Source organism: Periophthalmus magnuspinnatus, chromosome 18 (genome assembly GCF_009829125.3).
Source record: "Periophthalmus magnuspinnatus isolate fPerMag1 chromosome 18, fPerMag1.2.pri, whole genome shotgun sequence".
Lineage (NCBI taxonomy): Eukaryota > Metazoa > Chordata > Actinopteri > Gobiiformes > Gobiidae > Periophthalmus > Periophthalmus magnuspinnatus.
In genome coordinates, this window is record NC_047143.1 from 9,332,704 (window position 1) to 9,345,258 (window position 12,555).

General features: G+C 36.2%; 1 protein-coding gene across 4 annotated transcripts in view; it reads left to right on the forward strand.

Moving 5' to 3' along the window:
* Window positions 1-12,542, forward strand: part of dock11 (dedicator of cytokinesis 11) — a 104,617-nt gene extending 92,075 nt beyond the window's left edge. For all 4 annotated transcript variants that reach the window (XM_033983231.2, XM_055229045.1, XM_055229046.1 and 1 more), the window contains 9 exons: window positions 31-137; window positions 222-344; window positions 895-1,008; window positions 1,083-1,229; window positions 3,877-4,087; window positions 5,202-5,392; window positions 6,710-6,810; window positions 8,518-8,656; window positions 10,869-12,542. In XM_033983231.2, coding sequence (XP_033839122.1) covers window positions 31-137; window positions 222-344; window positions 895-1,008; window positions 1,083-1,229; window positions 3,877-4,087; window positions 5,202-5,392; window positions 6,710-6,810; window positions 8,518-8,656; window positions 10,869-10,952 — 1,217 coding nt within the window. In that variant the 3' untranslated portion in view covers window positions 10,953-12,542. The remainder of the gene's footprint in view (window positions 1-30; window positions 138-221; window positions 345-894; window positions 1,009-1,082; window positions 1,230-3,876; window positions 4,088-5,201; window positions 5,393-6,709; window positions 6,811-8,517; window positions 8,657-10,868) is intronic.
* The last annotated feature ends 13 nt before the right edge of the window (window positions 12,543-12,555 follow it).

The window sequence follows — 12,555 nt, forward strand, 5'->3', positions numbered from 1 at the left end:
TAAATAACAGTTTTTCCCTCTGTCTACCAGAGCTGTTCCCCAGTGGGCTGGCAGCCTTTAAGAAGATCACTTTTAATATTGACGAGGAGGCAGCTATGAAGGAAGACACTGGAATGCAAGACGTCTATTACTCTGAAGTAAGCTTTTTGTTCACTGTATACACGTTTATACTTAAGCATGTTGTTACATCCGAACTGACATCCAACCTAACCCCATTTCAGGAAGTGTTGGTGGAACATCTGGAGGTGTGTGTGGAGGCCCTGTGGAAAGCCGAACGTTATGAACTCATTACACACATTGCCAGGCTCGTCATTCCCATTTATGAGAAGCGACATGACTATGAGGTATAGTACAGGAGCAACAAGAAAGGATTATATTTGTTGTGAGGGCCTATATTACGCTATTTTCTGTTCTGTTATAATGTTGTTTCCTCATTAAACCATACCTGGAGTTGTTTCATTCACACCCTGCATATTGAGGCTGTGTTTTTCTTCCATACTAAAAACACACTCCATTTTCTAATGTCATGTGGTAATACACGAAGTGCTCCATTGTGTTTTAAACTCCACATTTACTATAATCATTTGGATCTTTTCATCCCTGGAATTGCCAGTTTTTACGAAACAAACGTTAAAATGTGGCTGTTAACTTGAAAATTATCTTTTCATGACATCACAAATATTACTCAAACATGTGTGAATGAAAGAAAACACAAGTCCAGGCATGTTAACAACATTACAACATGACTTAAAGCTCACAAGAATATGTTTTGTGTAATATAGGCACTTTAAGAGCTCAACGTTGTGTTTGAGTGATTAATGCATGTTTGAGTAATCTCTCTTCTGCATTCAAGACATCATTGCTATTGAGTATAACTTTGTTAATTTTTTCCAGAAACTGAGTCGCCTGTATGACACACTCCACCGAGCATACAATAAGATCATGGAGGTGATCCAGTCCGGGCGCAGGCTGCTGGGGACCTACTTCAGAGTGGCCTTCTATGGACAGGTACAGGCTATAAGTTGGTTTACTAATATTCAAGGTTTTGCTCTTAGCTAATGTCATTTCTCATTTTGTCACAGGGTTTTTTCGAAGAGGAAGACGGCAAAGAATACATTTACAAAGAGCCAAAGTTGACAGGTTTGTCCGAGATCTCCCAGAGGCTTCTTATGCTGTACGGCGAGAAGTTTGGGCCTGAAAACGTCAAGATCATTCAGGACTCAAATAAGGTGCACAAATAATGAAAAAGTATGAATTAATAATATAATAATAATAATTATTAGAATATTTAGGGGTGGGACAAGGCTCAAGTATGCATCCATGAGAACAAGACAAGATAAGATTTTACGTTTTAGTTCACTATTTTGAGCTCACAGTTTTTTTTGTTTTATACTTTTGCTGTCATTGTTGCATTGTTTTTGCATCTACAGTTGAAACCAGAAGTTTACATACACTATATAAAAAGATACACTTAAAAAAAAACAAAAAAAAAACTCTTTTTTTTCCCTCACTGTCTGACATGAAAAGACATCAGACTAAACTTTTCCTGTTTTAGGTCAATTAGAATTACCAAAATCATTTCTATTTGCTAAATGCCAGAATAATGAGACAATAAGACAATTTTTCATTACTTTCTTCAAAGTCAGAAGTTTATGTATAGTAAGATTAGTATGGATTTAAACAATTTGGGAAAACCCGTATGGTAATGTCATGCCTTTGGAAGCTTCCGGTAGGTTTATTGACAACATCTGAGGTAAATGGAAGCATGCCTGTGGATGTATTTCAAGGCACACCTGAAACACTCTGCTTTTTTGTGTAAAATCATGGGAAAGTCAAAAGAAATCAACCAAGATACCAGGAAGAGAATTGTGGACTTGCACAAGTCTCGTTCATGCATTTTGCAGATGCCTAAAGGTGCCATGTTCATTTGTTCATACAATTATATACAATTATATTATAAGTATAAACACAATGGGAATGTCCGTCTATCATACAGCTCAGGAAGGAAACGGGTTCTGTGTCCCAGAGATGAATGTGCTTTGGTCTGAAATGTGCATATCAACCCAACCAAACCAAAGAACAAAAGCGAAAGACCTTGTGAAGATGCTGGCTGAAACTGGTAAGAGAGTGTGTCATTGTCCACAGTGAAAGGAGTACTGTACCTGCTACTGTGGCTGAAAGGACAGTCTGCCAGTAAGAAGCCATTACTCCAAAAGAAACCTAAAGAAGACAGATTACACTTTGCAAATGCACATAGGGACAAAGATCTTAATTTTTAGACACATGTCCTGTGGCCAGACAAAGCTAAACTGTTTGCGTAAAATGAGCATTGCTACTTTTGAAGGAAAAAAGGGGAAACTTGCCTGAGAACACCATCCCAACTGTGAAATACTGGGGTTGCAGCATCATGTCGTGGGGTTTTGCTACAGGAGGGACTGGTGCACTTCATAAAATAGATGGTATTATGAAGAAAGAACATTAGGTGGAAATACTGAAGCAACATCTCAAAACATCAGCCAGGAAGTTAAAGCTTAGACACAAATGGGTCTTCTAAGTTAGCAATGACCCAAAGCATACTGCCAAACAGTTTACAAAGTAGCTTAACGATAACAAAGTCAATGTTTTGGAGTGGCCATCACAAAGCCCTGATCTCAATCAATATTGAAAATGTATGGGCCCACCTGAAAAGACATGGGCGAGCACTGCCTTGGCTCAGTTCTACCAGTTCTGTCAGGAGGAATAGGCCAAAATTCCTACCAACTATTGTGCGAAACTTTTGGAAGGATATCCAAAATGTTTGACCCAACAACAGTTTAAAGGCAATGTTACCAAATACCAATGAAATGTATGTATGTTTATATAGTGTGTGTGAATGTCTGGTTTCAACTCTGTCTTTTGTAACTCACCAGCACTGAACCCCTCTTGTCCAAGCCAAATGGAAAAAATAAGATATTTTTCCATGTATGTGCACAGTCTTGTTGCAATTTTATCTAGAGAGAGCTTGTGGCAATATGTTTCTTCCTACAAATCTTATATATTGGTAACAAATTTGGAGCCATCCTCAACTTTCACCGATCTTGGTGACACAAACAATAAAACCAACATAACTTAGCATATATTTCAGCATATCGTTTTATATCTATTCAAGACCAGAGCAGCGTAATGGCATTATTGACTTAAAAAATAATAAATAAATAATAAATAAATAAATTTTAAAATACTGATACTTTGTTGTGGGTCAATTTACAGACAAGAATGTTACAAGGAAGGAATATTTTAGTATGCCTTGAATAGGCGTAAAATATAATGACATACTACTTCCTTCTATTAACCTTAGCAATTCTCTTCAGCCTGCAGGTAAGCATTAACCTTAGCACAAAAACATGTTCAATTTAGTAAGTTCACATAATTGTTTTAATGTTTTTTTGCATATAGTTTATTCAGTACCAATTAACACCAGATTATTCCAACTTCAAAGAAGATATGGTCAGCAAACCCAAAATTGTGTCCCTTATTCCTGTCTAAAACTGGGCAACTTCACAAATAATATTTGCTCAAAAATTGTTTATAGAATTTAGAATCTCATTTATAACTGGACGCAAAATGTATTCTCCAGTATTTTTTGCTTTATTATTGGCTTAAATTTGGATTTGGACAAGAATTTAAGAAAATCTACATGAAAGCTATACTGATCACTTTCCCTAATGGTTAGTTCCTTGAGACTTTATTTGTTTGGAGAAGGATCTCAGATAATTCCCCTTAAAGCCAGTCTTGCGTTAATAAAATCCTGTCTTAGAAATTGTACGATTATCTACTGACAACATAAACCCTTTACCAACAACAAAATAATTACTTAACCAAATTTTCTTCTGTTAGGTCAACACCAAAGAGCTGGACCCCAAGTGCGCGTACGTGCAGGTGACATTTGTGAAGCCGTATTTTGATGAGAAGGAGGCCCCAGAGAAGAAGACGGATTTTGAAAAATGTCACAATATTAATCGCTTTGTATTCGAGACTCCATATACTCTGTCGGGCAAGAAGCATGGAGGGGTGGAGGAGCAGTGCAAGAAGAGGATAGTACTCACAAGTATGTTCCTATGTGAAGAGATAACTTAGTAAGTAATGTTGTAATTCAGATGAAGTGCAAAGGCCTATATAACTTTATGGGAGATTCACTGTTTTTGAAAGAAATATCCAAACTTATGATCCACAAATGCTGAACCATATCATTGTTGGGGATTGGCTCCACAAACTTGCCATATTAATTTTGCCACTTCTTGAAGCTTTTGTGAAAAAAAAAAAAAAAATCACTTGTGTTTATTTATGCTGACAGAGACGATATTGAAGTTGATGTCAGTTTTTGTTTCATGTGCCAGTAATTACAGAGATATTAACCATAAATCAGGTCAGCAAATCTGCAGGTTTTACAACAGAATTCTGATCTGTCTCCAGCTCAGTCTAAGTCTAGTATTTTGTGATGTTTAAATGAATACAAACTACTCTACTATGCATGTGTTTCAGACTGATGAAAAAAGAGGACACTGTTACTATAGCGATGAACAATAAAAAATGAAATATCTCTACTTTTGAATTTTGGAAAGTCCTCAAAATGTCATCATGCTGACACAGCCTTCAACTCTATTATACTCTACTATAGACTCTTGACCCCAACCTTTTATTATATTATATTGTTATTAAATGTGATAGAATATAATGTTACAATATAAAAGTATATATTTTTTGCAATCATCAGGTATTGATATACCCTGCTAATATGCTATTAATACTGTAGCTAATAGTGACTAGCTAAGCACTTAGCTTGAATGAGTCATAGATTATCTGGATATGTGGAAAGATATGAGTATTTGCTTGTTGGGATTTGGTTGTTGTGCTATACTTGTTTTTTGAAAAAATGTGTCCAAAAATGTGTTGCAAAAATACAAGCTCTATTTTTTTAATACTTGAAATTACTTGAAGCTCAAAGTAGAGGACTGGGACTCAACTTGGACTTGTCAATCTTTGACTTGAGACTTGACTTGAGGCCTGAGACTTGAGACTTACTTGACTTAAAAGAATGACTTGGGCCCACCTCTGAAACTGTACTTGTTTGACTTGAATGTATGTTTTGCCTTGCACTAAAGAAGCCACATAACATTACATTTCATCTATTTGCTTTATTATTGTTTTTTGTTTTTTTCTAGCTGGCAGTACCTTCCCATACGTGAAAAAGCGTGTGGAGGTGGTCGGGGAGAGGCAGATGGACCTTAAACCAGTAGACGTGGCCATAGACGAGATGAAGGCCCGCACCGCGGAACTGACCAAACTCTGCTCCAGTCAGGAAGTAGACATGATCCAACTCCAGCTCAAACTGCAGGGTTGCGTGTCAGTCCAGGTAACTCCTCCCAAGTCGCAATACACATATTCAAATGATAGAATAATAGACGGAGCTAGATGACTGAAATGCATATTGTGTGAAATTTACTTTATTGAGCTTTTAAAGTGGGACTAAACACATAAACTCCGCCCCCAGCCACATTTCAAATAGAGCTGCTAAACTGAGCAATGCCTGGAGGAGTAAAGAAGAGATTGAGGGAGGAGGAAGGGCGGGGTCTGGGGGTACAAGGAACAGTGTTATTGGTCTAACCAGGCTGTAATCTGGGCAGTCTCGTGTGATGTCAGCAACTTCTTGAAATGGCAGAGGCCACTAAAGGCAGCACACACAGCATACAGAAATCTGCAAATTTACCTAGTTTGCACTAAAAATGCGAAGTAACACTAGACAATACTATCATACAGTATATACACCAAAGACACAGTTTACTTGCAAAAAACAGTGGATTAAGTGTTTAGTTTCACCTTAACCATGTTATAACTCATATTTTTTTTTACTCATACTTGTATTTCAGTTGATTCATTCATCTATTATTCAAAAAATTCTAACTCTGACCAACCACTAACCACTATGAATGAGGCAAGGCTTCAAGAGGCTTTCAACAAAAAATTCTATTTATTATTAAGTTTTTTTAGAAGGTCAATATTGCAGTTTACAATAATAAACAAAATGTTAAATAATCTTGTGTGTATGTGTAGATTCGTTTAGATTAGTTCACTACAAATTACCTAGAAAAAATGTATTTAAAAATAATATTATTTACAAAAGTAAGTAAAAGTAAGTACAAAGTTAGAAAATATTAGAAAAAATATTTTTTTAAGCAGTCTGTAAAAATACTACTCAAGTTCATTCCTAAAAATTCATTGATATAAAAAATTCTGACCAGTGTCCTGACCTAGTACTGTTCTAAATAACCTTTTGTTGTATGTTTTGGTGTTGGTGTTTGATTATAATGTTTTTAACACAACAGCAGAAAGGAAAGGAGTATAGCATGAGCAAGCTGAAGATATAAGAATGTTTCATAAGTTTAATTTGCTTTTTGTTACACAAATAAGTACACCTTTTCCTTGTACTTTTCTATTTAAATAGTTGTTCTTTAATGAGCTCCTGTGATCAGATAGACTTTAGATCATAGATAACAACAAATGTTTGAAGAGCTTTTGTCTTTGCTTCACAAAGAATTTCTTTAGACGACTACAGCTCACAAAACTACTAGACAGAGGAAATGGTCCTATTAGTAAACACATTAACACAACCTCTGACAATCTAATAAGTAGCTTGTTTTCCACTGAATGCTCTTTAACCCTCTTTCTCCAGGTTAACGCAGGTCCCATGGCGTACGCTAGAGCCTTCCTGGATGACAGTAAATCCAGTCATTCCGGCAACAAGAAGGTCAAAGAGCTCAAGGATATTTTTAGGTGACAGACTTCCTCTATGCCATTATGCCTTATTTTTCAATATGTAAATTAAAGACACTACCTTTTTACTGCCTTAAAACATGAAAAACAGAAGAAGTTTATTTTTAAGGATTTGCAGTGGTCCAAAGTTATTTATGACTTACCTTATGCATTCAGAGCATCCTAATTATTCACCGTGACAAGTTTATAAGCGTATTTCACAACTTTCAGAGGCCCAGAGCGGAGTTTTTCTGACATGGTAATGCTAACAACTAGCATACTAACCATGCACTTCCTGATTATCGGACGCTTTATAATTTAGAGGCAGACAGGACACACAAGTCTTAGGTGTAATCCCAATTCTACCCCTTGGCCCTTTGGCTTAGCCCTTCCCCTTAATTTTGTGCGTTCATCAAAGGTGAAGTGGTGTCCCAATTCTCTTTAGCAGCAAGGGGTAAAGCTAAGGGCCCTACACCCCTTCAACCAGAGCAGATCCAGATACACACCAAGGTGTAGGAGGAGTTTGAAGAAACAAGGAAATGCACTGGCGAAGTAAACTCTGAAATGTCATCAGTAAGCACTTTAATAGCATTTATAAGCTCATAACATTATTGTTAGTATTTTTGTTCACTTTGCACCACTGTTATCTGCTCAAAGTAGAACAGTTATATGTTTCGCATTGTCACATACTCACCAGCATTTGCCACAGCGCAAGGCCCAGTTCACGTGCTGTGCCTTCTTTGCTGTGGAGTTACAAACTTTAGTTCAGCAATAGACCCGGGACAATTACAAATAGTATTTTATTTCACATTCATGGATATCATTGTCGTGAGCTGATTCTCAGGGATTTAAGGACCACAGTACGAGGACTGCTTCTCTCCGGCCTGCTTTGAGTGGTGCAAGAGCCCTGAGGGAGAGGACTGTGCGGGGGTATGGTCGCTTCCCCCCCAGTGTTGAGCCGCAGAGAGCAGGCAGAGCAGCAGTCTGAGTGAGCTGGCTTCACATGGAGACAGCTTCTCTTTCCCCGCTGTGGGGTCGTAGTGAGCATGGTCAGCGGTGCGAGAAACAGTGCAGCAGAATGAAATGCATCGATGAAGGCGATATGAAAATAGATGATATAGAATGATAAATTTGCTGCGCAAATATTTGTAAGCACGTTTATCAAAATAAAAGCATCCTATAACTACAATATCAGTCTGTCACAGTTCATAAGCATCATTACTAAACAATACAGTAGCCTAATCATTAGAGTGTGTTCTCAATCAGCTTGCAAAATGTCATATTGCTTACTTAGCCTATAATGTCTAATAGGCCATATTATTATTTATTAATAAATTATGTTTATTAAATATAGTCCCTGTAATATAGAGGCCTATATAATACTAATACTAACAACAATAATAATAATAATAATAATAATGTTGTTATTATTATCACTATTAATAGTAATGATAATAGTATTACAGCCTAAGGTATAATCATGTAATATATAGGCGAATAATATATTACAGTATACTATGTTGTTATAATTGTACTATGATGACCATAAAAGCCTAATCAATTAGACATATTCATAAATAACACTGGACCAAGGGAAAGGGGTTGGGGTACCAAAGAGAATTGGGGCAAGAAAAATGTTGCTCAAATACATGGGGAAAAAATCAGGTACGGGGCCTTTAAGTTAGAAGTACATGTGATGCTTAACATTGTGTTTTTCAAAATTTTCAGGCGCTTTGTGGAGGCCTGCAGTGTGGCTCTAGATATAAATGAACGTCTGATTAAAGAGGACCAGTTTGAGTACCACGAGGGCCTCAAGTCTAACTTTAAAGAGATGGTCAAAGAGCTGTCAGAAATCATCCATGAACAGGTAACAGCAGCACTTAAAATACAATGATATACATCTATTAGTGGGCTATAATCCTGCCATTGATTACTGTATTATACTGAATTCCTTCTACTTGTATCTTTACTTGTGTTGTTGTTTTTTACCCATTATACTAACTCACCTTTGGACCCAATTCCTATAGTTTAGTGAAAATTTAAATAATGGGTTACTATAGCACAAAACACTAAGAGACATTTCAGTATTGGTGCTCGAGCTTGATTAAACAATTTTCAGCTGATCAGTGGCGCTAAATAGTGATCGTTTTGGAAGTAAATTTCAGACTTTCTGGGGAAAGAAAAAAAAAAAATTAAAAGTTTGGAAGCTTGTCCAGGGTTAATCAGCTATGTGTTAACTAATGACTACAAGACCTATAATTGTATTTAAAATCTGTTTCTGAATCTTTCTAATTCGCTAAGTTATTAAAACATTTCATGGAAAAGTTACATATAGAACCATAGCAGACTTTGAAGTGGGCGGGACTGTTGAGCTCCATAACATTTAGAAATACTTTTCATTATATTGTACATATTACTTTATTGATGAGCATGCTGAACACATTCAAGAAAATGTTTTTTTTTTTTTTTTTCTGCCATCTAAACACCAATAACATATATAGGATCATTATTTTACATTTTATTCATTATAAACCTCAAAATCTCTACATGAAATTTTCAAACACTAGTTTCAAGTAAACACAGGAAAGTGGGCGGGGATAGAGGGTAAGTGAAAACAGAATTTTTCTGAGCACTCAAACCTCAAATGCAGGACAATACTGGTAGAAAAGGTTTCAAATGTAGTCATCTAGATCAGTGGTCCCCAACCACCAGGCCGTGGACCGGTACCGGTCCGTGGTACCAGTCGCAGGTCATGGGTCTTGCAACAAGACAATGACCCAAAACACCCAAGAATGGCTAAGAGGAAAAATATTGGACTATTCTAAGGATATTCTTAGGATATTGGACTATTCTTAGGATTTAGGTCAGGGCCTTCTATGAGCCCTGACCTAAATCCTATTGAGTAACTTTGGAAGGAGCTGAAACATGCTGTCGGGAAAAGGCACCCTTCAAACCTCAGACAACTGGAGCAGTTTGCTCATGAGGAGTGGGCCAAAATACCTGCTGAGAGGTGCAGAAGTCTCACTGACAGTTACAGGAATCGTTTGATTGCTGTGTTTGCCTCAAAAGGTTGTGCACCAAAATATTAAGTTAAGGGTACCATCATTTTTGTCCAGGCCTGTTTCATGAGTTAATTTTTTTCAATAATTCTGTTGAAGCATGGTTGAAAAGCAATGTCTAATTTTCAATGTTTGAATTTGATTGAATTTTTATTTATTATTACTTTTGTCCGGATGGGTACCAACAGTTTTGTTCGTGTGTGTGTGTGTGTATATATATATATATATATATATATATATATATATATATATATATATATATATATATATATATATATATATAGATAGAGAGAGATAGAGAGATAGAGAGATAGAGAGATAGATAGAGAGAGAGACCAAACTTTTGACTGGTCATGTATAACTTAAATCATAAAAGTTAATTAAACAAATCATACAAGTTGCGGGCGTAACAATGGTTAAAAACACGATTGACCGCCATCCGAATCTACTAATCTGGAAATGCAACTAAAATTTAAAGTTGCTGTGTGAAAGTACTGCTGTTTGTCTATACCACTATTATCATCCACGTTTACTAAATAACAGTTTTAATATGTCCTGTCACTTCTTGAGCAGATCTAACTTGAACCTTAGTATGTTTTGCCTTGGTTTCCCAAATATACACGTACAACATGTGCATAAACAAAGGCTTTCCCTTACAACCCTGTACCCACATTTAGAATCACAACATCCGCTTATTGAATAACTGCTTCCTTCTCTCTCCACCTCTTTTTTAATCTCTGTGTCTTCTAACTACTGTGCTGCACCAAGCTGTTATTGAAAGTTGAGATGTTATCTTTGTTTGATGTGATCTTGGGAGGAATGTGCTACACACTTTCTCAAATGTGGCATGGAAATCTAACACTTCACTAATAGTAATCCTTTTGGTTTCTTTTTCAAAACTTGCTGGCCTTTAGCTTTAAGGACAAACAGGTAATACAAGGAAATGCATGTATAAGATGTAATGTTTCAGACTGTGAACCATTGTCTGTTCTAATATACAGCCTATATTTGATATCACAGATCTACCAAGAGGATATGCTCCGCTCGCTGCTCCACAACTCCCTCCAAGTGTTCCGGGTCATTAGTGGCACAAATCTGGGCTGATGTCTGATACGGTCTCATCTACATCCACAGTGTTGTTCTTCAATTACAGTGTAAAAGAATGTACCCCAGCTCCACCTCTGTGCATGAAGGTGTGACTCAGGGTGACACTGCACTTTTTCTGCCTTTATTGACAATGAACATAATAACTCTCGTGGTAAATCATGTAGGATCTATGCAACATACCTCTCGCTGGATTTCAAACTATCATTTGCAACCAGCGTCTTAACAAAGCTACTTATTGTGTTATTTGGCTAAGTTCTGCAAGATCCTGGCTGTCCATGATTATTGCTAAATGAAATGCATTAAAATCTCATGAAGAAATGCGAACAGAAATAAGTTTAGGAGCCTATGGTTTTGCAAATCTCCGTTACATTTATTAGATACACAACCTACAAGCCTAAAATGTTTACAATTGTTCACTCTATTTTCATTCAGTATTAGACAAACAAAACTCCCTTTCCTCACAGGTCAGTCTAGTAAACTATGGAGTCCTGGCTGGCCAGGCAACTAATATTATATTTGATGAATACATTAGACTATAGGTTTCAGAAATGAACACAGTAGAAATAAAAAAAAAATAAAATAAAAAAAAAACATGATAGTGGGATACTATAAGAATTGTTATTGGTATTTTGCTAAACTATCAATGAAAAGCCAAAACATATATGAAATGGTAAGTTTTCATGTATTTTATGTCGAAGAGAAGAGAATTGTCTATTTACAAAGATGGCTTTATATCTTCATAATGTCATTCTCAGTATGATTTCAGTAGCAAAGTGACCCTTCCTGCATTATATTTTCTAGAATCAGTTTAGTTTCTCTTTAGTTTAGATCCTATTCTAAACCACACCAAGCGATTTGTGAGATTTTAATGCATTCATCCCATATCCATCTTGCAAGAATTCCTAGTCATGTGTTTCAACTGTTTGTATTGTAATGCTTTTTGGTTCATTGAATGAGTGTAGCTACTTTCCTATCCCCACGTTTGGCAATGTCTGTGTTATCATGTCATTATAAGTGAACTCTTTTGGCAAATATGTGAGAGAAGACAATGCAATAGCAGTAAGGATTACCATTTTCCGTTTGTGATGTTATAATAAGCAATTGCAGCTGTGCGGACAATAATTTTTAATTAAGAGTGTAGGTGAAGATTTCCTCTCATCTGTGCCTTTTGAGCTCTGCCTTCCAAGTAATGCTGGTTATTCCCAAAACCTCCCAAGTGCTACACTGAAACTAGATGATAGATTTATAATTAACTGTACATAACTGTGCTGTACATGTGTGTCCATGTATGTTTGTATGTATTGTATGTAGTATTTAAATGTAGTATTTAAATTTGTATTTAAATACTACGAAGAGTGTAGTATGTAAGTACTAAGAGTATTTAAATTTGTATTTAAATACTACTATTACTACTACTAAATGGTAGTATTTACTACGAAATACTTAAATACTGCTAATACTCTTGACTCTTCCGTGCACATTAGTTGCAGCAGAGATTCCCCCTTTACTTGCATTTCACGTCAAGGTGCAGCTGCTCTTCCAGCTTAATTTTTAAAGCCCGTTTTCAATAAAATATGGAAAATCTAATGGCCGCCTGTTT